This window comes from Aspergillus tanneri (assembly GCF_003426965.1).
Source record: "Aspergillus tanneri strain NIH1004 chromosome Unknown AapTan_6_pilon_pilon_pilon, whole genome shotgun sequence".
Taxonomy (NCBI): Eukaryota; Fungi; Ascomycota; class Eurotiomycetes; order Eurotiales; family Aspergillaceae; genus Aspergillus; species Aspergillus tanneri.
Genome location: NW_022984633.1, coordinates 1,406,190 through 1,432,156, shown reverse-complemented (window position 1 = coordinate 1,432,156; position 25,967 = coordinate 1,406,190). Strand labels below are relative to the sequence as shown.

General features: G+C 50.6%; 8 protein-coding genes across 8 annotated transcripts; 4 read left to right on the top strand and 4 right to left on the bottom strand.

Annotated features, from left to right (window-relative positions):
• Positions 1–226: 226 nt before the first annotated feature.
• Positions 227–1,730, top strand: ATNIH1004_008500 (uncharacterized protein; the record flags this gene model as incomplete). Its single annotated transcript, XM_033573108.1, has 3 exons — positions 227–350; positions 1,347–1,533; positions 1,556–1,730. The coding sequence occupies 3 exons, from the start codon at positions 227–229 to the stop codon at positions 1,728–1,730; spliced, it is 486 nt and encodes a 161-aa protein (XP_033423660.1).
• A 272-nt stretch (positions 1,731–2,002) lies between these two features.
• On the top strand, positions 2,003–2,254 carry ATNIH1004_008499 (uncharacterized protein; the record flags this gene model as incomplete). The annotated part of the gene is made up of 1 exon (XM_033573107.1): positions 2,003–2,254. The coding sequence occupies one exon, from the start codon at positions 2,003–2,005 to the stop codon at positions 2,252–2,254; it is 252 nt and encodes an 83-aa protein (XP_033423659.1).
• A 503-nt stretch (positions 2,255–2,757) lies between these two features.
• Positions 2,758–4,177, bottom strand: ATNIH1004_008498 (uncharacterized protein; the record flags this gene model as incomplete). Its single annotated transcript, XM_033573106.1, has 2 exons — positions 2,758–4,047; positions 4,115–4,177. 2 exons carry the CDS (start codon positions 4,175–4,177, stop codon positions 2,758–2,760), a joined length of 1,353 nt encoding a protein of 450 aa, XP_033423658.1.
• A 2,199-nt stretch (positions 4,178–6,376) lies between these two features.
• On the top strand, positions 6,377–9,575 carry ATNIH1004_008497 (glutamine amidotransferase subunit DUG2; the record flags this gene model as incomplete). Its single annotated transcript, XM_033573105.1, has 6 exons — positions 6,377–6,592; positions 6,655–6,780; positions 6,837–6,968; positions 7,021–7,581; positions 7,639–7,825; positions 7,879–9,575. The coding sequence occupies 6 exons, from the start codon at positions 6,377–6,379 to the stop codon at positions 9,573–9,575; spliced, it is 2,919 nt and encodes a 972-aa protein (XP_033423657.1).
• A 341-nt stretch (positions 9,576–9,916) lies between these two features.
• On the bottom strand, positions 9,917–13,234 carry ATNIH1004_008496 (TAPT1 family protein; the record flags this gene model as incomplete). Its single annotated transcript, XM_033573104.1, has 1 exon — positions 9,917–13,234. The coding sequence occupies one exon, from the start codon at positions 13,232–13,234 to the stop codon at positions 9,917–9,919; it is 3,318 nt and encodes a 1,105-aa protein (XP_033423656.1).
• Positions 13,235–14,083: 849 nt separating this feature from the next.
• Positions 14,084–16,127, bottom strand: ATNIH1004_008495 (uncharacterized protein; the record flags this gene model as incomplete). The annotated part of the gene is made up of 3 exons (XM_033573103.1): positions 14,084–15,507; positions 15,570–15,996; positions 16,065–16,127. The coding sequence occupies 3 exons, from the start codon at positions 16,125–16,127 to the stop codon at positions 14,084–14,086; spliced, it is 1,914 nt and encodes a 637-aa protein (XP_033423655.1).
• Positions 16,128–17,870: 1,743 nt separating this feature from the next.
• Positions 17,871–20,318, bottom strand: vps27 (ESCRT-0 subunit protein VPS27; the record flags this gene model as incomplete). The annotated part of the gene is made up of 5 exons (XM_033573102.1): positions 17,871–18,802; positions 18,870–19,641; positions 19,698–19,979; positions 20,050–20,182; positions 20,251–20,318. 5 exons carry the CDS (start codon positions 20,316–20,318, stop codon positions 17,871–17,873), a joined length of 2,187 nt encoding a protein of 728 aa, XP_033423654.1.
• A 727-nt stretch (positions 20,319–21,045) lies between these two features.
• On the top strand, positions 21,046–24,549 carry DOA4 (putative ubiquitin C-terminal hydrolase; the record flags this gene model as incomplete). Its single annotated transcript, XM_033573101.1, has 3 exons — positions 21,046–21,282; positions 21,351–21,551; positions 21,658–24,549. 3 exons carry the CDS (start codon positions 21,046–21,048, stop codon positions 24,547–24,549), a joined length of 3,330 nt encoding a protein of 1,109 aa, XP_033423653.1.
• Between the last annotated feature and the right edge of the window lie 1,418 nt (positions 24,550–25,967).

The window sequence follows — 25,967 nt, the reverse complement described above, 5'->3', positions numbered from 1 at the left end:
TTGCGATTATTGACGATAATACTGAAGGGTATCATCGATCTTCGGTCTGCCGCGGTTTTTTTTTTCCCTTTTTTCCCACCTGTCTTTCTTTTTCTGTGATTTTACCGTCACCCCAGCCTTCATCCCGATAGCAAGGGGACAAGGGATATCATCGCTTTTGTATCGTAGCAAACAAGAATGATGGCCGGCAAGGACCAACTGTAAGGGACCGACCTGATTCCTGCCAATGATTAAGCTTGCCACTCTTCAGCACTGCGCCATCGACATCCCATCGACATGCGTATTCGGCTTCACCACCCGCCTCTACGAAGCGGAGAAGGGCTGCGGTTGCCAAATCGCCGTTATGCGATGTGAGACAAGAGTCTGTATCAGCCCCGCGTTGTGCGACTCGGGGCTGATAGATCGGCGCATGCCCCCATCATGTGGTTAAAATCGAGATCGGCCGGGGTTGAAATTGTCATCCGTGAGGGAGATGAGATATCGGCATTTGAGGCAGGAATTAGATGCCGTGGGATGGTTTCTCGTTCGGACAATATCTAACAGATTGACCAGCCTCGAAGTGAGGACGATGGAGGGAGAGCCTTACTTGAGAACGGTAGACATCATCCTTAGACGAAGGATCCGACTAAAGGGACATCCTTGTTCAAGCATTCGGTTGGCTACTCAGTAAAGCCGAAACCGAGGATGAAATCACGCATAGTCTCGATCCTTCGCAACTATCGTTCCCATAATATGAGGCCTTAACTCTTCCAGGTACCTGGGTATGCCTCCCCCAGGCGCAGGCGATGCACGGTGTTGCTAATTGGATTAGCATAGACTTGCCCTTCATGCGAACTGACGTAATCTGGCTGACCGAGATCTGTCCAGTTCGTATACTATGTTTGCTGGTTGCGAGGTCGGAGGAGGATCCCAGTACATACCTGTCCGCGTGGCAGGAGTCATGTCGATCTAGGTATCGAGCTATACAGGAATAGCAGATCTGTTGGATTTGGGGTGATATGAGCTGTTCTATACCGTTTCATGGTGTTCATGCTTCAGTTATACTGTACTTTGGTATACAATAGACCGAACACAACCTACCCATATCAAATCCAAATAGCGTGTATCCGCCGTGTCTGCTTATGTCGATCATAAGCGGCAGCATTGAGCATCAGCCGCTTATGCCTCACTCTTTGATATATAATTTTGTTCTTCTCGTCAACGCTCCCCGCTCACTAGTCTCCTCTGGCCGAGGAACCATCAAAATGCGGACCTGTACAGATAATTTCTGTATCGTATTCTCCAATCTTTCCCTCGCAGAAAAATGCAAGCAGTACAAGCATGACGACCCCGTTGAAACCATTAAGGCCTCCACAATGACATCCTCAACCTCAGCGGCCGCTACATCAACGACCAAAACATAGACATCCAGGAAATCGAATCATCCCTGCGTGATACCTGGGACGAGACGAGTTCATACACGCTCGAAGATCCTTCTCCCAGTAGCTTCGAGTTGGATCGACTGGCGACTCTTGTCCTGGAGGCTCAAGAACGGTCCACTTACTCGGAACCGTAGGGATACTTCCAAGAACACAGAAGAAGCTATCCTACCGAATGGACAGCGTCTCTGGATCAACCGTCCCTACCTTGCTGAGGAGATTCAATGGTTCGGGAGCACCGAATCCGTGGGCCTATCTCCAGTGGAACGGGAGAGCAGCATTTTGAATGGCGAAGCTAGCCGGTGGAACTGAGTTGGTGTGCATTGTGGTTGTTTCTGGAGACATTGGAAATTGAGAGACCGTTATGTTTGACACAAGCTGTCTCTTCTTCAGTCCAGGGGGAGAGCACACATACAAGTCCTGCTATCGATAATCTTCTTCCTGCTTGTCACACTTGGCTCCAACACAATTGTTTCAACTTTGCGAGGCGGTCAGTGGGTGACCCTGTCGCAGAATCGACGTCGGTGATGAGATCCAATTCCCGACCACCCTAGGGTCCCTCGGAATGGCTTTAGCATATCGAGATGGTTATGTTGGAGACGGAGATGTGGGATGTTATATCGGAGCGGAATGAGTCCGCTGTCAAGCGAGCAAGCTCCGAAGAGGCAGTTCAAGCTGGTCGGTGCATAGGGATCGAGATCCCCGGTGAAAGAGCGTATCTGGAAAGGGTATTTGAGGTACAGGTTGAGGTACCGGATAAGGAGCTGATTGCGAGAGGATGGGAGGGATCGGAGGGCGCGGAGGATATTGAGATTGATCCGGACTGGGCTGAGTAGATGTGTGGGAGTGAGGACATGCAAGGAGGCAGTCTACCTTGGGGTCGGGTGTAGATAATTTGCTTAGATACATATGGAGTTAGTTGAATTCAGATATATGATTGCGGTTTATATCCAGACATTCTAACAATCAAACAATCAATGAAAACCGTATATTCTGCCACTTTTGAGAAAAAAAGAGGATATCATTCCAACGCCACTATGCAAAAAAAAAAAAAAAAAAAAAAAAAAAAAAAAAAAAAAAAATACTTATCACATAATCACCGGACTGCTGTCCAGACATAGAAGGGAAAGGAAAGAGGAGATGTGAAAACAGAAGGGACGGATATAAGAAGTGTTCGCTAAATCTTCAAAGAATCATATCAAACATCCAATTCCATCGCTGGTCGTATGCAAAATCAGTAGTCAATCCCCACCGGAGTAGGGAGTAGGATTGGAATGTGCAATAGCATATGTATTAATCAGGGTGTCTGTCGTATAAGGTAAGCCGTGAGAGTCATTTCTTAGGTTGTAAACATCAGTCGCAGTCGGCTGGATCGCTTCTTCTTTTCAGGTTTCTTTCCTTTCTCAGAAACGCGGGACTCAGCCTTGGAGGGAGCTCTGGAGGAAGCCTTCGGCGCACCGCCAAAGAAGGATCGTGGAGCGGCCTTGGAGCCTACATAGGATTCAGGCATCTGCTCCATTCTTGAGTGCGCCCGAGGCGGCCGGGAACGGTGGGAACGGCGCGAACGGCGCGAAGATGCCATCGAACGGTCGTCGTTGTCAAATTTGAAACGAGGATCCCGTGTCATCCGCGCCGTTGTTATGTCGATTCCCGACATGGCCGCGGCCGTTGGCGTGATGAACTCACCGTCGACTGATGTGCCAACGCTGTGTTCTTCGGCGTCGGCCACCCCGCGTCTCCACATTTCAACGTTGCTTAAACACTCGGTATTGATTTCCATCATGTCGTCCATACTTTCCTGTTGCTTGGGGTCCGACGGTGCCCCGATTTCCTTGTTCTTCCCGCCTTGGATCTGCTTGATGATTTTATAGCCGCCGAACATAACGATGGTTGCCCCAAGACCCACTCCGGCCGCAATCAAGAACTGAGGGCTAGCAAGCAAGGCGAACACGGAGGGAGCCGCTGCCTTGAGGGCCGAAAGCGCCGCCGGGGCCATTTTGGTGGCCAGGTTGCTGATCTCGGCTAGGGTGAGTGCAACGGCGGCCATAGCATCTGGGTTCTTTTGGAGGTGAGAGATCGTGTGCGTGGCACTATGGTGCACGCAGTTGGCCTCCTCCAGCAGCCACTGCGCCCGGCCCACGAGACCATTCAGTTCGGGGTCCTCAATTTTCTGGAGCTGGCCGTTTTGAGCGGCGGACGGTTGGCGCGTCAAGGCAGATGGATGGAAGTCGCCATATGCCAGATCCATGTCGACGTTAGCATCTGACCTTGAGCGACTAGCCTTTGGCCGTCCTCGGGGCTCCCGGACGGCAATATCGTGATGGGTGTGACGGCGGACCATCTCCGCTGGACGCTGGTAGGAAGAGTGTGGCCGCGACGCCACTGAATGCAGGTCCTGCTCGTATTGGGGACCCTCATAGTAGCCGTGATGATGACTGCGGCCCGAATGGTGTCTCGAACGGCTCCTCCGAGAAGAGGCGATTGAAGGTACTTCCTCGATGGTGTAAGTCTGCAATGCTCTCAACGCCTCCTGCTCGGCGATCTTTGCGCTACGTTCGGACTGAATCTGAGCCTTTCGCTCTCGATAGGCATTCTTGGCATGATTGAATACACCAAAGAGGTGTTTACTCTGTCAAAGGTCAGGAGTCAGAACCAGTTCTCTCATCGCAGAGGCAAGAAAGGGTTCTGTCACACACCGTGCTGACTACCTTGCCGGACTTGTCAATCACGGCAATCGTTTGGCCGACTTGGCCGGGCATGATGATCAATTTCGATGCTGCAAGCTAGGTATAGTTTATTCGGAAGCTGGCAATGGGTGTCAAATCTCGCGGTCGACTTCTCAACGAGCAAGTCAACGTTCAAATGTCCCGGAGCATTGATGAAAGGATCAGTCTTTAAGGATCCGCCAAAGCTCGGGACGAGCGGTGTGGGAGAGTGTATAAATATCGCGACTAAACCCGACGACGAGTGGAGAATTGGCCCGTTCTTCCAAAGTTTTTAACTGCTTGGTATGGGGCCTAGAACGAAGTTCTTTATGCCTCTGAACGTTTTAAAAAAATAAAAATGAAAAGGTATATATATCAAAAAAAGTGAAGGCACAACATTAGTTTAATGAAAAAGGTAGGTTTGAAAGTTGATTTATTGGGAAAGTCTTCGCGTTCAGGTTGCGTGGTTGGAGCTTGTATAGTGATAAAGCGGCGAGTCGCCTGCAGCTGGAAGTCAAAGCTAGATGACGCCACAGCCACGCTGCGATATCAGAAGAGAGGCGACGAAAGAAAATCCAGGACGGGAAGGGACACGGAGGGATAGGGGAGAAAAGTGAGGGGCTGGGGAATTAAAAAACAGTAAAAAAATGAGGGGACCAAGTCAGCGCCTAAAATGGGCACGAAGCAACGAACAGGATAAGGGCCCGCTTCGAACCGTTAGAACTGGTTGGGTGCCGGTGATGCTGGGAAAACAAGGCAGCAAGTTAATAAGTAAGTAGTATGTCAAATCGCCCCTGGAAAAAGTAAGATGAATGGTTGCAGCACGAGCAGGCAATCCGGACGGACCGCATTTGCTGTCATAGCACCATCCCATAGCATCATTGGTCTGGGGGGAATTGGGCACTCTGTAAGTGGTACCTGACGAGGCAGACGATGCTGAAGAAATTAAATTAAGGAGTCACGATTGCAGGGAACACTGGACAGTTGGAGTCGATGGTGATTCCCGATTCCCCAGTATAGAAATTCAGGAGCCAACGAGGAGACGGAAGGAATGGCGGTGATGCCGTACATTCTAATTGGTGGAATATCCCACAGCCACAGTGGCTGGTGTGCTGCCGGTGGAGCCCGTCAGCCTTACCGTACCATACTCAATACGGCCATTAAATAGGAGCACCTACATACACAACGTAGGTACATACATACAGAAGTATTGTTGATATCCTAAAAATGTTCCAATCCCATTAAGATGGCGCAGGAATCTGCTAGCTGTCCATGGAACATGAGACTCCAATACATCCTCCTAGTCGTCCCGTTTGGTCGGTTGTATACGTTATTTGCAAGTTAGCCCCAAGTAACCAGGCCCGTTACTTCCACGCATGGTTTGGCTGCAGCAGTATCCCAGGAGATGGATGCAGTGGAATCTCAAGGCCTCCTGCAGATCCAATTCGTTATCTAATCGGAGACCGACATAGCATGAAACACTTAGTGTTCCCTATTAGGTGAGAACATATATACAGCATTCCGCCGTCATCGGACGCTGTCGATGCATCTTTTCCCCTCATCCACATATCCTCCTTCCAATGGATCATATTGGAGAATGTCTCTGTGTACAAAGGACACTCTCTTAGCACGTCTGCTCTGGGAACCTAGGTTAGTATTGCCACCTTTATCATACTCTCTCCAGTGATGGTGCTGGTATTCCTGTGGTGCGCCTCCCAAAAATCCCAAAAAGCCCCGAAAAAGTATCTGTTGTGTTTGTCGCTCTTTCTGGGCTAACTCCTGCGTAAGATCATGCGACCAAAACCGCCATCTGTTTACCTACTGCCGACAGGGATGCTCTGAGAGAAAAAGTACGCGAGGTAAGTCGACCGCATCTTCTTACCTTTTCTGCATTGGGTGGGCTCCGGTGCACCGCCACAGCTGCCATCACCGCCATCCAAATCACGACATCCGACCAGTCATTCAATCCTGAGTCGATTTCCATCCAGCTCCCCTTCACTTCACTTCACCCTTCAATCAAGCAATGTCAGAGGCCATTTTCCCGTGGTGATGTGTCCTGTGTATCCACCTCAAGCAACATTTCTATTTGGCTATATATTTTCCTAGAACGGGTGGCCTGTACTACGGTGCAACGGAGGAGTGTGCGCTGTTGTCACGTGAACTGCGGCTGTGGAATATTTTTACTCTGTAAAAGGAAAAATCTCGGTCTGAAGAAACATAGGCTAAGACTCTGATTGGCTCATTGCGCCAGCAATGGACCAGACAGTACTTGTCGAGTCGGATAGCACCTCGGAAACTGATGACCAGATCAAGGTGTGGGAGATATCCCATGTGCACGATGGCTCCAAACACCCCAAATCTCAAGTGGAATGCGGAATTGGTCACCGCGTCCAGGCCAGTCGATCCGTCCTGGCCTTGGTCATTGACAAGGAATGTGTTTTCGCCGGCCTCCAGGGAGGAGACATAGTAGTATGTGACATCTCGATATGTCTCGATTTGCGCCTTTTCCCAGACTGACTCATCCGTGACAGGCATGGTCTCTTGAGACCTACGACCTTGTTCTCTCGGTTCATGCGCATCAGGAGAGCGTTTTGGATCTCTATCTGTCCGATGAGGGAGATCTACTTTTTTCGAGTGGAGGGGACTCGGTTATCAATGTATCTTCTCTTCCCATTCCCCATTTACCGTGGTTTTGGGTTGACCAATATCACAGGTATGGTCGACCAGGACATTTGATCGACTATATTCTATTCACACCCACCATGATGTGGGGGATATCTTCGCGGTCGCCTACTCATCGAGTCTGAACACCATCTACTGTGGTGGTCAGAACACGAGTATCCAAGTAAGTATTTATTCCATCGCTCGTCTCGGTTAGCTCCCTGACATAGCACCAGTGGTGTGATATATCCCAGACCGATACAGTGTCTGCGCAGCTCTCTGAAGCTCAACTATCAAAACGCACGCACAGATTTTTTGACTCTCGTGGCCCTGACGGTACGCGTGCCCCGAGGCCAGAGGCAGGCTCCGATGGGGCCCGCCCGGTCACGCAGGGGGGTCAAGTTCTTACATTTAAGCGCGACCATCATAAGCTGTTCGCGCACCATGGGTATGTTTACACCATGCTCCTGGTTCGGGGATTAGTTGAGTCAGTACCAGGGGAAGAGGTACTGTTGACAGGTGCTGGAGATGGCGTCGTTAAACTATGGCGCTTACAGCAAGACAAAACCAATGCCGTCCCCTCTCAGATGGCGAAGCTCCAAAATGGAGACCCGGTCCTCTCTCTCGCTGTGGATGGGTCATTTCTCTACTGTGGTCTCGCCGGAGGTGCATTGAACATATGGAACCTTGATTCTCATCAGCTAGTTAAGCGCATTACTCGCCATACGGGCGATCTGTGGGCGGTTGGCATTATTCACGGCGTGGCGGTATGCGGAGATTCTAATGGAATTGTGAAGGTACAGTCTTAAGAATTGTAGAGTGGGAATGAACATTCTAACTTTGGTGAAATTTAGAAATTCAACTCACGTTTTGAAGAGGTCGGTAGCTGGACTGCCCATGAAGGTACCATGTTAGCATCCGCGGCTAGCCAATACAATGATCGATTTATCTACGCTACTGGAGGCAATGACAACACCGTTGGAATCTGGGACGTGACGGAAGTATCTCTGTCTCAGGGTGAATTGCCTCGGATCAATAATGGTATGGACCATCGAAGCTCTTGCTGCCTTACATGTACTGACTTGGGTCTCTAGATGAAATGGTCAACTGCCTAGCGAAATTTGTTGCCTTCAAAACCGTCTCGGCTAGTCCAAAATTCGCCGGGGAATGTAATCAGGGTGCGGCTTTCTTAAGACGACACTGCATTTATTTGGGGGCTAAGACAAAGCTCCTGACGACTGGGGAAGACACGAACCCGATCATACACGCGCGGTTTAACGCAACGTCTCCCGACAAGGTCAGTAAAACCATCCTGTTCTACGGCCATTACGACGTCGTCGGGGCGGATGCCAATGGAGCCAAATGGAAGACCGACCCCTACCAGCTGACCTCCATGGATGGCTTTTTGTATGGTCGGGGAGTCTCGGACAATAAAGGTCCAATTCTAGCGGCGCTTTATGCTGCGGCCGAGCTTGCTCGGCAGAAGCAACTTCCTTGTGATGTTGTCTTCCTCATCGAGGGCGAAGAAGAGTCCGGATCCCAAGGGTTTCACGAAACCGTTCGAAAGCATAAACCCCAGATTGGACCGGTGGACTGGATTCTGCTGGCCAACAGCTACTGGCTAGATGACTACAACCCTTGCTTGACGTATGGCCTGCGTGGCGTGGTTCACGCCAATTTGATCGTTGCCAGTGACCACCCAGACCTCCACAGCGGTATCGACGGGAGCGCTTTGTTGGATGAACCATTGAAGGATCTGACCTTACTCCTGGGCACTTTAGTTGGGCCCAAGGGACGAATCAATATCCCGGGCGTCCAGGACCCTGTCTTACCTCTCACAGAGGCAGAAAAACAACGCTACGCCGATATCGCTCAAATCCTGCTGCAACGACATCCGGAGATTGCGGATCGGGAGGCTCTCATCAACTCCCTCATGCATCGCTGGCGAGAACCGTCCCTCACCATCCATTCCGTCGAAGTCCCAGGCAATAGTAAAAGCACGACGACCACAATCTCCCGCAAAGCAAAGGCCAGCCTCTCTGTGCGGATTGTACCAAACCAAGAAGCTGATGATGTGGCGGCCAGCCTGACCCTGTATGCACAGGAGAAGTTTGATCTCCTATGTTCGCAGAACGACCTAACCGTAGAAATCACGGGGAAATCGGACCCCTGGCTCGGAGATCCAGATAATGAGATGTTCGAGACACTTGACGAGGCCATCACAGTGGCCTGGACCCCAAGCCATCACGACCAGAAGCACCAATACCCTCCCATCCAACGGAATCTAACTGCGCCGAAGGAGCCAGGTTCCCAAATTCCACGGAACGACTCCTCTGACAGTCTCGCCTCCCACATTGACCGGATCATCGTGTCCACGACGACATCGTCCGCAAGCAAAACGGACACACGACAACGATCATCTTTAACCCGGACCGTCCCGACATCCTCCACGCTGACGAACACCTCAAGTGCCATCTCCAAGGACACAACGACACGAGAGACGTCCACCGTATTTCGCAACGAGACCCCCATATCCTCATCCCCGGGGCCTGCATCTGTATCTGCACCATCCGGTGTGCGACCCATCTACATCCGCGAGGGCGGATCAATTCCCACGATCCGCTTTTTGGAGAAAGAGTTCTCAGCGCCCGCGGCAAACCTGCCCTGCGGACAGGCAAGCGATAACGCCCATCTGTATAATGAACGTCTGCGGGTCGAGAATCTGTATAAGAGTCGGGAGATTTTTAGTTATTTATTTTCCAAGTTACCGGGCAAAGTTCGTGGACTTTAATAGGTTAATTAGCGTCGGGTAGTAAAGGTATGCATAGTAATAGACAAATTGGTTAAAGACGATATGGCTAGGATTCGTCAATTATAATAATGGAGTAAACTTAAACATTCCCATCAGCTATTCCATGACCTCCATCCAATCTTCTGTGCTATAGCGCTCGAATCTGAATCTACATAGAATATACTTGCCGCAGTAGAAACAAAAACAGAACAAAAGGAAACCAGAAACCACGGATTAGTTAGAAGAAAAGGTCAGGATAATAGATATGTATACAGTGTATGTTCTTAAATAAGATCCTAGAGGATAACGCGGTACGGTATCTTAGTATAAAAATTCAACGACTACCAGATTCGCTTGGCGACCATCTCATATCGCTGCACATGGTCCATATTCATCTCCTCCTTCGTGTTCTTATCTTTCTCCTCCTTAGCTTTCAATCGTCGCAACGCCTCCGGATCATCCACATAGATCCAACGACGTTGGTCATCGTTTACCTCGACCATTCCCCATCCCCCAACCCGTCGGCTGCCTTCCACGGCGAACTCCCGTCCACGAGGCGGTCCACCATTCTCGGCTGTGGCACGGGCAGCTGATGACGCATGCTCCGCTTCGCGATGCTTCATCGCTTTATAGCGGCCGCGCGCAAAGGCTAGTAGGACCATGCCCAGTAGTAGTTTGAATATCAACAATAGCACGAATCCCGTGAGAAGGAGAACCACGGTGAAGATGGTCACGGACTGAGCCGGGGAGGGCATGGTATTCGCCAACAGCTGTCGGAAGACTGTTCCCACGTGGGCTGCTGATACCGGAAGGATCGTACGGATGGTCAAGGGTTGCGGTGAGGTCATCGGGGCCGGTACGTAGTGACTATGGATTGAGGACAGTGAGGTCGAAGACACAGCCGTTGATGACGGGTGTTGCGGCAGCAGGGAGGCCAAGAACATCTGGTACGTCTGCACCGAGACCCGGAAGAAAAGACACGACAGCGGAATGACTGGCAGGCCTAGTCGCCGGGTGAGATTTTGGTCACCAAACGCATTGGTGTAGTAATCTTTGGCGAGGATGTCTAAGAATCGCAAATAAATGGCAGGCCGCGTATTGTTGAATTTGTTTATGTAGGCGTGCTTGAGCCAGTCGACCAGCATTTCAGACCCCAGGACAACTAGGAATGGGCCGAGGACCTGAGCCAGAGTGGGGAGGAACGAATTGACATGACTGAAGGACGCGATAATAGAGGACGGAACGATGGTGAATGACTGTGGAAGGATTGACGACGCCGTCCGCGGTGGAGTCGACAGCGGTGTGCTGTTTGTGGCAGTTGACGAAAAAGTGCCAAAACTGGATCCTAGGCTGCCAAAAAAGCTGAAGGCACCCGTCTCCACAAAGTTTCGAGATGCGATTATGGTGAGCATCAGCCATAATTGGAACCGCTCCACCACGTCCGCACAAGTCAGCTGGAACAAGTTCTCCTTTTCGAACTTCTTAAAGACAGTGGACTTGATCTCAACGAACTGGTTCGAGAGAAGCAGAGTGATCAAGGCATTTGAATACGAATTGACCGCCACGTTCAGTGTCATGACCTGGAAGAACAGTGCGGTGGCATGAATAACGGTGTAGGTGAGGGCCAGTAGGAAAAGCCCAAAAGGGCGGAAGACTTTGCTTCGTCCATCCGGCCGGCGTTCCAGGGCTTCCCGTGAAAAAAGGCACTCGAGCACATCCTGTCCAATGGCGGCAAGCAGTCGGTCACTGACTTCCAGTACATTGTAGATAACATATAACTTGATGGCAGCCTGCCCGCGAATCCAGTGGTACATCCGACTCGCATCAAAATACATCAGAATCGAGCACGTGGTGATCATAAGTAGCCCCTTAAGAATGTCTGCCTTGTCGTCGGGGAGCAGCGCGGACGGAGTAGATTTCTGCCGCCGATGCTGGTACCGGAGCTGGACGTCGGTGCGGCGTCTCCGACGCGGTTCGCTGGCACGATTGTGCACTTCTCGATCCATGGGATTCTGCTCCTGTTTTCCCGATGTCACTCGGCCCCGAGCCTCCGGTTCTAACCCCCGAGGTTGCTCATGAGTCGTATCTATCGAGGATCTCGCGCGTCTTCGCCATACTCTTCCAACGCCCTTTATGATAAAACCTGACACAAAACGGAACTCCGCGCCTAGATTAATCATCCATGATTCTAACAGGATATACAATGCTTTGAAAAAACGGAGGGGGAGAATAGTAAAGGAATAAAGCCACGAGTCCAAACACGCTAGGATCCCAAACCAGAGGACCTGCTCTAGCGCGGGAGGAAGCATCAAAAAGTTCATGAGTCGCTCGAGTTTGACGCGAGATGACTCGTAAGGGAAGTCACTCATCGCTGAGCGGTGGATGTATAATGGTGAGGGTCGGCCAGACGCCAGCTCCAATTGCAAGTACGTCGGAACCGACAGAGGAGGAAGGGGAATTGACGGGGGTAAAGGCGATGGTAGCGCCGGTTCGGCCACAGCTGGCGAAGAATGGAGGTGTCTCGTTTCTAAGTCCTTGCTGACGGTCGGGCGATCCTGCTTCGATCGGGATGCCCATGCTTGTGACAGGCGCTCGTTGGAAGGTAGAGTTTGTCGTCGCAGGGAACTGGGTGTAGAAAAAGTATGCGGCACCTGGGGTCGATTTCGCGCAGTTGATGGAGAAGGCTTCATAACTAAGCCCGAGACAAAATCCACAGAGGACTCTGTACTGGGTCGTTGTTTGGGTGTGTGATCCAGAGACATCTTCAGGTCATTCGGTGGTTGTGATTCCACCCCTGTGTTTTCTGATTGATGGACCGCTGCAGATGCACCATCTGACACCACCCGCCGACCTTGTTCCCCTTCCACTGGGGCCGCGCGATATGGTATGGATTGGGGCGAAGAGGTAAGCTCCCGTATCTTGGCCGACGACAACTTTGGGACTTGATCGCGATCCTTCTCTTGGTTTGTCGGAGGGGATGACTCTCCGGACAACTGGTCCAAAGCGGTAGCAACAGCTGGACCTTTGAAGACATCAATCAACGAATTTTTATGCACATTTTGTTCTGCATCACTACTGGGACCTTCCTGGAAGTGCTCAAAAACCATTCCCGACGCCTGGTCAGACGTTAGAGAGAGCTGACCGCCTTTTCGGTCACCATTCAAAGCGTGGTTTCTGGGAAACCTCAGTTCATGGTCCCTCTCGGTACTGAAACTAATCCCATTCTGCTGTAGCTTGATATCTGAAATTGTCCGGTCGTGATGTTCGGTCGATGGGTAGGGCGAGGCTGCAGATCTGTCCGGTTGCGCATGGTTGATGCCGTTGGCCACTTTCTCCTGCATCTGATCTGCGTGCGGTGACGGAAGTGTTCGATACTTCCGGGGCGCTTCGTCGGGATTTCCAGCTCCTGCGACTAGGTCAGGGCGGTGGCCCTGGAGATCTGTGTTGGCCGGTCGAAATGATGCTGACACTGTGGCGGTGTCCTGTGGTCGCTCAACCGAATCACCGTTCACCGCATCCATGGTTCGTTTCGTCGGAGACACGGGAGATTCAAAATCAGAGGGATCCGAGACTTCGGGGATATTATTTACCCCATGCGTATCGGCGGAGGAATAAGGAGAACGGAGGACACCATTGCAGGGGACGGAAACAGCACCCATGCGGGACGAATCCGACGGGAACTCACTGCGTGGGGAAACAGAAAGAATAAATGCCTTATGGAGGATACATACTCATAGCGCAGACACCATATCACTGCGAGATGCGTGTGATATCCGTGATCAGCAAACGCGAGTTTCGATAGGAATCGTCAGCAAGAAGTTTGGCTGCTGCAGAAGGAGGCGGAAATGGGGTCATCGCCCTAGCTGACCGCCTGCCATCACATGACCCACTTTTTGTTCTCCACATTCCCCAAAGCCGCTCATATTCTTCGTCTCAGGTTATGAATGTGGGTTATGAATGTGGCAGCAGCTGTCAAATATGTCGATCCTGCTCCTCTAATTACTCGCACAAGTCCCTCAATCTCCGCTAGGACTTGTGGTGAATCTTATTCTCCTGAAGTATGTACAGCCAAACGGTGTCACCCAATCAAGTCTAGCGTATCCCCAAACAGCTAGCCTCACCGCCTTCTTGTGAGTCAGCGATCAACCTCAAAATTCCCCACTACGGCGGTTGTGATGGGTGGAATTGGTACATCGAGTCAACAGGCTGCAGGCCTCTATCTATGTATCTATTGCTCGAAATACTAGTCAAGCGGCACAATTCCAGATACCAAGAGCAATATAACCAAACCGGATTAATTTCAAGGGTATTCAAAACATTCCTGAGCTTGATTTTCTCGTCGTGAAGGGTATGAACAAAGATATGATCATTATTCATTGAAGATATGCCAGCTCTTCTGGAGTTTTCATTGGGAAAAATTGGAATAAAGAAGAGAAGCGAAGGAATGAAAAAGGGGTGAGTCCAGCTGATCTATGAGACTGCAGACTTGAGCACTTCGTGGCACAAAGTTAGAAGAAATCTTCTCGAGGAGGCTGAGGCTGAGGAGCATACTCCCGGGGAGTATAAGCTCTCACAGACGACGGTGGTCCTGTGCGGAGTTGGTTCGGCGGCGAAGGCCTGAGTTGCTCCTGAGTGTAGACTGGAAGGCTCAGGTTTTGTACATCAGAGGCAGGCTCAGGGGAATTCCGGGACGATTGGTTGAAGGCCGAGTAGCCATTTGGCTCTTGAGGACCTGGTGTTTCCCTTTGACCAACATAGGGGAAAGACCTCATTAGTGTACCATCCACGGGGCGCAAACTTGGCTGTGATTGATTCACACTTGAGCTGGCGGGTGTATACGATCGCGGGGGGAACGCATACGCAGAATGTGGATGTGATGGGCGAGGGGTACTACCCACCCGGGGACCCGAAGGGGAGAACATGCAGGTAGGCCCGCGATCGCTGGATGAAACGGCCACGCCTGCTGCCCTCGACCGTGCCGTTGGGCCGGTCGCTGGGCCATAGGAATGGTAAGCGCTCGAAGGCTGATCATGGGATGAATAGGCCTCATAGTCGTCTCCTGGCTGCCCAAATCGAGCTGCAGGAGTCATAGGACCCGAGTTACGAGCCGAAGAAAGTGGCGCGGGCATAAAGTCTGACCGCGACATTGGCACTTGGTTGCGCTGGAGGGGCACAGGTACCTGATTCGGCAGAGGCGGCACGGGCGGCGCTGGCGATGTTTGACGATCAAGGGGACTGTATCCAGAAACCCCCGTGCTTCCAGATATCGAAGCAGCATCGGAATAGGCCGAGGATTTCGTTAGGGTGCGGCTCAATGGTGGGTTTTCCTCAAACATTGCTACATCCGGAAGCTTGGGGTTTCGGTCTGGTCCAGCGGTCCCGGGGCGCGATGAGTATGGCGGAAGTGTCGTCTGGGTAGTAGAACGCGAGATTGTCGTGACGATAGGCCCCTTGTCATCCTCATTGCCACCGACAGCCGGTAAGGTTGGCTTCGTGTCCAAGCCAAGGTGAGGTCGAGTGGGTGCCCGATCTTGCAGTGCAATCCCTTTGGCTAGTGCTTTGTCAACCTTTTGCCGCACAATGCGCATGAGGCGGGTGTTGATTTTGCGCCGACAATATGTCTTCAACGAGCCGTCGTCGGCCGGAATGTGGTGGAAAAGGAAGATCAGGTAGAGGATGATCGCAAGGGCCAGCTTAATAATCGACAGGACCCAGATAACCAGGGTGAAGAGCATGCCGAACAGGATCAGAGCGCGCAGGTTGTTTTGCTCGGCCAAAATCTTAACATTGTTGAAGAATTGTACAACGGCAGGTGAATCGCTGTGGGCCGCATTCTGCCCTCCAGGAAGAAGATCAAGCTGCATTACAGAATAAAGCGTGAGGGCATTGACTACCTGGCGCGGACCATCGGCGAAAATAGTATTCATCCACGCTAGTCAAGCAAGTCAGCAGATTGTGATTGGTCTCATGGTTGTGGGACAGGATCGGACTCACTCTCAAAAGAAAAATACGCAAACAGAGCGACATACTCGGCGCCCTTTTTGCTTTTGGTCAGCTCGGCAAAGACAAGGAACCTTTTCCACCCGCGACCAGTCTTCCCCATGCGAACACTCTGGATTCGTACAGCAAGCGAGTTCAGATAACTCTGCGCAATACTACCGGAGCGGATGGCTCGAATCGCATTCACCCAGCGCAAGATGAGGAGAACAAAGGAGATGATAATACAGACGGCGAAAATCCATCGCGATATCTGAAATGGAATTGCGGGTTTGATTTGTCCAGCCCAACGAGAGAAAGCCAGTAGGTTGACGGCAGTGAAGATGTCGACGGCGTAAACCGCCAGCGAAATCAGCAAGAAGACCCAAAGGAAAAAGTAGGAGAACGGAGTGAGGCAGGACTCGGACTTAAAGTCTTTCAGGTTCTAGAAAAGAGACCGCGTTAGCAACTGACGTGATTGAAAGACTTCCTACGATCAGTAGTGGTACTTACTATATAGTCCCATTTCTCCTCCTGGGAGACAACCCCCTTCTCACGATCTCCGCAGCAGGGCATTCTGCCTTAGGACCCGGCCCTGCCAGGTACCAAACGATCGGTAACCGAGAACAGAACCGATAAGTGATCGGGTAAAGGACGGGACTTCGTCGGACCAGCCGGGCGAAGTCACTATCCCAAGCAATGCTAGCAACAATAACAGCGACAAAGAAGGAGGGCGGCTAGGTTGAATTTGTACGGGGGATTTCCCGAATAAAAAAGAAAAAGAATGGCAACCACAGCGTGTGTGGATCGAGTATGGTGGATCGGCGGTTACGCGCTTTAATGGCGCATAGCTGTTGGACAGCCAGGGGCAAGGAAAGGAACAAGCCGAGGGAGAGGACAAGCCAATGGATCAGCTCAGATAAAGAGCATTGTTCCAAAGTCAAAAATGCAGGAAGCGCGCGACGATTGTGCAACACAGGGCTGTCCTCGGATGGGGGTGTGGAACGTGCCAAGGATAGGGGGCTGCCGCAATTGCGGGGGCGGCGATGAGATTGAGGAGCATTAACGAATGTGGCGGATCGATAAAGAATGAATGATGAAGGAGTGAATCATCAATGAGTGAATAAAAGAAGAACAGACGCAAGATGAAACACGGAACAGGAGGAAGGACTAGAAAATGGATAGGTGATCATAACAGCAGGAGAATAAAGGGTCAGACTTCTTCGATGGATGAGGGCAAATTAATTAATTCCAATGGAACCTCGTGGGCGCTTAAGCACGCGAACCGTCGGAATGTCTGGTTAGCGGGCCTATAACAGTAACTCTGATGAGACCATATTTCATCACGGCAGATATGTTTGTCATGCACTATATATAGATGGTTTCACGGAAATACTCTCATCATCATAATCATAATAGAAGTAAATGAATCGATAGGAAGGAATGAATCTTGCAGAAAAGCATGAATCTTGTCATGCCAAGCATGCTTAATGACTCCAGTGGAGCGATGAAGGCTTGGCACCCAACCAGGTCTATGTGACTTGGTATAGAGTAGCTCTAGTGCTGAATAGAACGTATCACACCATAAATCAAAACAATTATGGAACGGGGAAGAATGGTCCTTCGATAATCCTAGAGGATCTCAGAATACAGAGATCTGTTAAATATGGGGAGGTGGATATTTCTCTGCATTCTGTCTTGTATATATGGTCCGTACAATGTCTCAGACTCTCAAGGATTTCAAGGCAAAATAGCGTGGGGTGGATCTGTGAACCCTGTGACTTACTGACGACTGTGGAGTATCTGCCTGGGGGTTCTTTGCCATCCACTTACGCATTAAGGTAGTCGAAGTGAACCTAGCATTGTTACATCGGTTCATTTCAATAGAAGTCCATCTAGAATCACTAACTTGCAGCGATACAGGAGGCGAAACTGGCCGTCGAAGTCTCCACCATTCAGCTGCACTTCCAAACACAAAGCTAACCACGGCGAGGACGAGATCGATACTGTCCATGATTCTCGCTGTCAGTTAAGACTCTATACTCGGCGACCAGAATCATTTTCGTATCTACCGTCGGCTCGGAATGATCTCGCACCTCCCTCTAGGTCAACGGAACTCTGTATATAGCCTGAATGTGCAAGTTGTTGAAATGAGCTTTGATTGGTATTCTAAACGAACGTAAATACAATTTCATGGTCTGCAAACAATCCAAGTATCTGGTATCATAGTTGCCACAGGATAAAAGGAGAAACAAAAAGATAGTGAGAAGGAAGCATGAAGCAATATCACTCATTATAGGCGAAGTATCTAATTACGCCTTAAAGCTCAATCAGACTCTCCTCCGCTGCTGGCCGAGCTGCTGGTGGCTGCTGGTACTGCGCCGGGGACGGATGTCCCGCAATCGGAGAGACGTCCCCGACAGAGTATGTACTATGAAACGCTTGTGTACCCTGCGGGTACGAAGTTTGTGGAGGCCCGGACGGAGGCTGTTGCTGTTGATAGTAGTATGATTGGAATTGTGGTTCTGCAGGAGGACGCTGAAGTCCAGGCCGGCCGTTAGGTTGCACCGGTTGGGATTCTGCCAACTGCATATACGCAGGAGATGGGCCAGTGTCCATCGAGGGAGGTTGTTCTGGTGCACTTGGGACAGCAGCAGGAGGTCCTACTAGTTGGAACTGGGAGTTGCGTCGCGTGACGGGAGATGGTTGGGATGTCGGGTCCGTATCCCCCTGATGGGGAGACTGATATGGCTGCGGGCCTGGCTCCTGGGTGGGAGGTGCATAGAATTGCGTCGAGGCTGCATGCCCAGGATAGACAGGATGATTGCTGGGGAAAGGTGGGTTGGAGCTCGGCGGCCCTGGAGATGCAATCTGAGCGTTACCACTCCAAGGTTGATTATGCGGTAGGGACTGGGCCGACTGCGGCGGATACATGCTGGGGCTTATAGCACCGCTGCGTGGGCCAACCCTTTCATGAATCTCCCTTTCCAGTGGATATTGGGTATAAGGGGTATCCGACGGTCTCGGCTTCTCGGCAACCGGAGTGCCAAAATAAAAGTTTTCGGCCCCGGGTTTCCCATCGGATGTTTGTGAAGGCATTGAAGGGTAGATATTTGGGTATTGCGCGGCGCCGGGAACAGGTCCATACCCTAACGAGTGTTGCGAATAGGCACTAGAGAGACGCTCCTCTAACATACGATCATAATATCGGACAACCGTAGATAGCTTAGCATGTAGATCAAGTAGCGTGTCTAAGTGTGTGTGGTCAGTAAATTTGAAAGATATAGCAAACGGCTAAGTATAATAAGGCAGGCATACCGTGCTTGCTCATGGTTTCACCGTAACTGCGTGCAAGCTTCGGGCGCAGCGTACCGATGCTCTCATATAACTCCTGGATCTGTGGTTCGCGCAAAATGGTTCCTGGTGGTTGATGTTGTAATCGGTCAACGAGAGCGGCGAAAAGGTGAATGTTTTCAACCTCAACGGGACTAAGCTCGTACGGATTTTTAGGTAGAGTTGTAGCAGTCGGAGCATCTTGAAACGAGGAGGTATGTGTTGCGGTTGTGTTCTTCAAAGCCGCCGCATGTTTTTGCTTATGCTGTTCCATGTCACGCAGGGAAGCCTCAATAGCCGCTTTCAAATCCGCATCCTCCTCTTCTTCGGTTTTTGATGGGCCTGACGTCTTGGGCGGTTCTTTGGCAATCTGAGATTGCCGGACGTAGCCGGCTGACCCCTTTTTCTGAGCCTCCTCTAGGCTCATTTGTAAAGCCCGACGTAAATCGTCATCAAAGCCCCCTTCTGCCCGAGCCGTTCGGGGTTCCATTGCATTGGATTTTGTGATTGAGTGATTCTTGAACGCAGATCTGTCCGATAATCCGGATGGTTGAAATGGCTTGGCGGTTAATTTGGTGTAACACCCATCGTCGACACGAACTGGCTGCAATATTCCCAGGTGAGGCAAGGGAAGCGTCTTGCTGGAGCACTGGGCATCGAAGACATTTCCGCAATTTCGGCAGTGATGCTTGCGGTTCATGAAACTAAATGGCGTACGACAGCGCATACAGACATCGGAGTCAATCCACTCGGGAGGCTTTTGTAGAACATGTCAATGGAGGAAAAAAATATGACTTTGACGGAAGTACATACCGCACTACTCTCCAGCATACTACCGCTCATTTGAGTTTTAGGGGGAAACCGGAAACCTTCATCCTGCAGTCTTCGATAGGTATCTCCAACATAACTCAGATCCATACGGCCTTGAGCCGCCATAGCCCAGTCCTGAATCAGCTCTAGTATCTTCTCTTTCACTTCGGTTTTCAGCGGGGCGCCCTCCGCCTTGAGAAGGGAGACGAGATTATCCATAAATTCGCGGGAGGCGATTTCGGCAAGGAAGTGAGTTCCACCATTCTTTACACACGTATCCGTTAACTGTAGTAGTAACCGTTCCGTTAGCATCCAGACATAGCGAAGGCAAGACTCAAAATAGTGCGGGGCCAACCTTCAATGTCGCCAACTGTATATTTGGATTTTTGTTCTCCAGTCGTCGCTTCAACGACCTCATCGCATCCTTGGGTTGCACACTCTTAGATCGAATCAGGTCGGAGATCTCTAGGTTAAGGGCAATATCCTCGCTGGGAGCTTATTAGCATCAATGTTCAGATAAGCTACGGGTTGCGATCAAAACGGCTACGGTACATACAGAGACGAGGAGGTCGCCTGTTCAATCTGCTCATCGAGCGGTGAAGTTGAAGTGAACCAGCCCGCCATGATGACGGTAGGAGAATCACAACGCTGCACAAGGTTATGTACTGAGACACCAGATTCACTATGACGTTGGGTAGCGGGGAAGCAAGAGCGGAAGGGAAATAGCTCCCTTAAGCTGCAGATGATGGTGAAGGAGATTAGCTGACACCAGCTGACGTAGAAAAGGTGTCTATGCAGTGAAAGGCACGATATGCAGGACCCTGGTGGGAGATGCAGTGGAAGGCGTTTGATGTAAGCTCTCTCCAGGCAGATCTATCGATGACTTGACGGATGGGGCTTACCTAAGGTAACTAGGTTTAGTTAGTTAGCTAGCCGTAATCGGTAATATTTAGGCCCCAGGCATCAACAAGGCCTGTTTTGGGAAACCATGGGCTGGCGTCATCTCCTAGGGCGGTGAGTACTGCGTGGTACGTAACTTACCATTGATACCCCAGAAATGAATCATCCCGCAATAGGTCATCTGTCTTTTTGGCTCATTTCGAAGGCTGATCAATCTTCGTTTCCGCCTACCCAATTAATCTAACCCCTCTCTTATTATCACTTCAGAATAGTTTGCTTTTGATGCCATCTTCGCTCGTTTGTTTTGAGCCTTGTTTCGTCGTCTCCCCCCATCCGAGTACCAGGAACCGCTGCCGCCTCCGAACCCTCCAGCCCAAACCTGACCTCCGATAGCTCTCCGATAACCCCCCTGGGTCATGTGTTGGAGCACTCCCTTCCTGGTCGTTGCATAATGTCCTCCGATGCAGCGGCTTTGCCCTCTCCACCCGACTTTGCCCCTTGGGAAAAGGCCAATCGTCCTCAGTCCCTCGGGAGTATGTATTCAGGTGAAGCAGGGCAAATTGGCCCGCCTGGCCTGTATCAGAACAACCACTCCACTCCTCCACTTGGCGCTCGGTCCCCGCGATTTCCTAGCATAAAAGATCTTCAAGAACATGCAGCAGCTCTGGACGTGGACGAGTCTTCGTCGGTAAGTTCTTTGGTTGTGACACAGTTGACAAAGTGGACTCCCGTTTGCTAATTGAGGTGTTCATCCAGCTTGATGATTTGCTAAACCGGGCCCAAGAGGCAATAAAGCGTGCCAGGGATTTGGCTGACAGTGATCAGCCCGATATAGCTTATGTGGAATACCTTCGTGCTTCCGAGATTACTGTCAATATAATTCCTCATCATGCCGACTATCGAATAGCTGCCACCCAGCGTCCCGGATGGTACAAACAATTTGCGGATTTAATGATGGTACGATGCCTAGATCACTTGCAGAGCATGCCCGTGTCTTTATTCCCTCCCCGTATTCTTGTTATTTTTAATCCTTTTCCGGCTTTGTCTGACCCGAAGACGGTAGGCTGTGCGCACGAAGCAAGGGACGATGGATGACATCAAACGGCAGATCCTGGAGGATAACTTCAACAATAACGTACAACCTACGGGTGCATTGGGGCGTGGTTCTTTGATGCCAATGTCCGAATTCATTCCTGTTGGTACTTTCCGAAGCCCAAGCCCGAGAGGTCGCCGAAATGAATTGGGAGAAAACTCAATACGAATGCCTAGCCCACGGGAGTTTCAACCGTCGTCTGATCAGAAACCGAGTAGGCATTCGACTCCTGTAGATGATATACTCGCTCAGCGTTTTGCCAGACTGAGAGCCTCGCCCCCAAGTACGAATGGACTGGGGCCGGCTACAAACTGTGAAAATGGAAGTGCTTCAACACCAGAATATACTGATAATCGTCCTCCTCGACCATCATCTTACATGTCCCAAGGACCCGTGCAAAGTTCAACTCTTAGTTCACCGACACGGCGTCCTCTAGGACCCCGTAGCATGGGGTCTTCTCACAGCGTGCCCGCTTTACCTCCCAAACTTCCTCTCAATACATCACTTCCTCGTGCACCAGATCCTGCTTATAGTCCCATATGGACAGTACCGTCACAGCCGGCTTCAAACCCCCCGAGGACTTCTACGGAGAGCTCGCGCCCAGTCAACCCGAGATATTCGCATTTCGTCAGCTCTCCACGCGACAGTCCAAGTCGTAACGGCTTCGAAGATAACCCTTACAGATCACGAACCCCAAACGGCGTCCATCAGGTGAAGGAACCTCGAAGCAATACCGCAGATTTACCATACAGCACCACCATTAGCGCCCACGACTTGCTTGATTGTCTTCGAAAATACAATGTATTGATAATCGATGTACGCCCGCGAGATCAGTACGATAACGGTCATATATACGCCAAATCGATAATTTGCATTGAACCAGTGATACTGAAAGAAAATGTGTCCGCTGAAGAGCTCGAGGAACGCCTGGTAGTGTCCCCTGAGCATGAACAGTCTTTGTTCGAGAGACGCAACGAATTCGACATGGTAGTGTATTATGATCAAGATACTGGCTCAGTCAGTTACCTGGCTGGGTCACCTGTCGGGACAACAGCGCCTCATCTCAGAGCGCTCCATGACACCCTTTATGAATTCAATGCCTATAAAGCTCTGAAAGATGGACGGCCTCCAGCGCTTTTGATTGGAGGCCTGGACGCGTGGATTGATCTTCTTGGTCAGCAATCGCTCGCCACGTCTTCCACTGCTGCTGTAATGGGGTCAATTCAAGCAAAGCGAAGACTGGGACGACCACTTGGAAGGATACCGACCATAGCAAGTGCCAATTCCAGCTTAGAAGTGAGGAAAAGGAGGCTCCGTGAATATAAACCGCTAAACCCCGAGGAGCTCACAGAATGGATGGAAAAATCGAAGAACGAAGAGATCGACACCAGTGCATACATTGAAGAAGAGGACCTTACTGAGGAACCAGAAGAAGAGGCCAAAAACGACGAGCCTCCGTCACCTTTTGTGCATACTTATGAGGACTTCTTGCGTCGCTTTCCAGAGCCACATGCTGTTCAACAATCCATGGCGGCGGCGCCACATGCACGACGACCAGTATCAATAATGCCCAACTATGCCGCCCCGGTTCCTGTCGCCCCTTCACGGCCTACTCCCGCAGTTCCACGCCCAAGCTACAGTGGAGTTTCAGATGGCCGCCAGATACAACCCACGCTGGAACGACAAAACTCTGCTACCAAGACTGCTCTGTACACGTCGAATTCGATGTTGAATCGTCTCAAACTTCCCCGAACCGGATTGACCAATTTTGGAGTCACCTGTTACATGAACTCGACAATCCAGTGTCTGAGTGCCACGATAATGTTGAGTAAGTTTTTCATCGACAACCGCTTTCGGTTTTATGTGCAGAGAAACTGGAAGGGCTCTCAAGGAGTCATGCCAGGGCTCTTTGCCAACCTAATCAGATCACTGTGGAAGAACGATGTGGAAGTAATCATGCCCACCTCTTTCCGGAACTTTTGCGGACGCCTGAACCAGGAGTGGGTCATTGACCGACAACAGGATGCCAAAGAGTTCTTTGATTTTGTGGTGGATTGCCTACACGAGGACCTCAATATTAATTGGCAAAGAACACCTCTGCGACCGTTGACCTTTGAAGAAGAGGTGCAACGAGAAAGGATGCCCGTCTCGAAGGTCTGCCGGATCGAATGGGATCGGTATTGCCACCGAGAAGAGTCTTTTATCTCGTCACTTTTCGCCGGCCAGCATGCCAGTCGACTACGCTGCACAACCTGCCAGCGAACATCAACTACCTATGAGGCATTCTACAGCATAAGCGTGGAGATCCCCTCGTCTGGGGCGGGCGATATCTATCAGTGTCTTCGAAGCTACTGCAAGGAGGAGATGCTGAGTGGTGACGAGGTGTGGAAGTGCCCGTATTGCAAGTGTGAGCGAGTTGCGACGAAGCAGATCATCATCACGCGTGCTCCACAGGTTCTAGTCGTACACTTCAAGCGGTTTTCGGCCTCCAAGATGCACAGTGCCCGGAAAATACACACGCCCATTGAGTTTCCCTTACATGGGCTTCGGATGGATGATTTTGTGTTTTCACCGCCAGCGCAGGGTTCGTCTACGGACCCTAACCCAACCGCACGACAGGACACCATCTCGGCCACGACCCCACCATTTACGTACGATGCTTACGGCGTACTGCGGCACCTAGGGTCATCGATGAGTAGTGGTCATTACATTTCTCTGGTCCGGGACGCACAGCGTCAATGCTGGCGAAGATTCGACGATGAGCGGGCGACAGACTTCAACCCCCGCGACCTGCGCCATCGGGAGCGGCTACAGAACGAACAAGCATATATTGTATTTTATGAGCGAGTCCCTGTAAAGTGAGGGCCAATCTTGCCTTTTTATTTCCAGCCTTTCTTTATCATTGTTTTTCTTATCCAGGGAGCGTTGGGATATGTATGATTCATTCAACCACATTGGGGCATTTGGCATTGGTAGGACCGCGGACACATGACATGAACCTGTAACGACCTTTGACATTTGATCATTTTTGCCTGGGTTTTTTTTTTTTTTTATTTTTTTTTTAAACTGCCATTGACATGTTCATCATGGGAGCCATTCTAGCGGATTAACATGATTGCAATCCCACTGTATTAGATAGAGATCCAATTGGATTTGATGAGTGTCGTTCCGAGACTTTGCATAGCGTCCGAAATCTGCACCATTCCGCGGTAGAAGCGGGGCTGAACAGGTAATTCCGATAGCACCAGCCGACGGATCTGCCCCGAGGTTGGTTTACGGGTTATCTCCAACCCCGAGGTGATGAACGGAGGTTGGGGAGTCTAGAGTCCTGAGGGGCAGTAGGATCCATGATGCTAAGAGTAGATGTTGGATGGGATCTCTGGTCGAAGCCATGAACGTCAATGTTTGCTTGTTTGTTTGTTGACGGATCTGGCTCCCTCTGAGGTTTGCCTTACACTATACCCCACCTATCGATTCATCCACTGACAGAGTACATACGTGTCTACTGAGTACGTTATATATGCTTATGACATAGGTACATAATAATTATGTTCATATTATTCTTGTATATTGTCTGTGTGCACTCAGCAGGATAACGAGGCAATGGAAGGGTCGAGAAGAAAGTTATGCCGGGGAGGACGAAAGAGGCAATCCAATCGGGACACCTGAGGGTCATATGCCTCCGAGGCAAAGGAAAAGGACCTATAATAAACCTCAGGCGACGATGGATCCACGGTCTGGCGGACTCAGGAACACGCTGACTAAGATACGGAATAAGCGGGCGATGATTGGTCCCGTGGCTATCAGGCCACTTTGTTCGAGTCGGAATTCTCAACGGACGTTCTCTCGCTCGACGATCGGGGAAGTGGAAATCTCGTCCAATATGGTTGATAGCAGGAGTAGGCGGACGTAGTTATCGGTAGGGTTTGGCGGCAACGTTTGGTGTCCCCCTCGTTTGGTTGAGCATTGCATGTCAGATCATCTGTGGTACATCCAAGTAAGTAGTTCCTCAGGCGGAGTCGCCGTCGAATCACGTTTCCCGGATCTCCCCCAACTTTCTGTTGTTCTGTTTCTACCCTTTTCTTGTTTCTCTCGCTCTCTTCATCTGTCTTCTTCCTTTTCTCTCTTCTTTCTTCCCTCTCCTCCCATCTTATCATCGATTGCAATCGTCGCACGGTATCCCAGCAATATCTAATATATAGACTTTGTTTGCAGTTTCCTCTCTCAACGCGCCTCTTTCTTGGTGAGTGAATGTCTAGTTATCAGTCCCTTTCGCATTC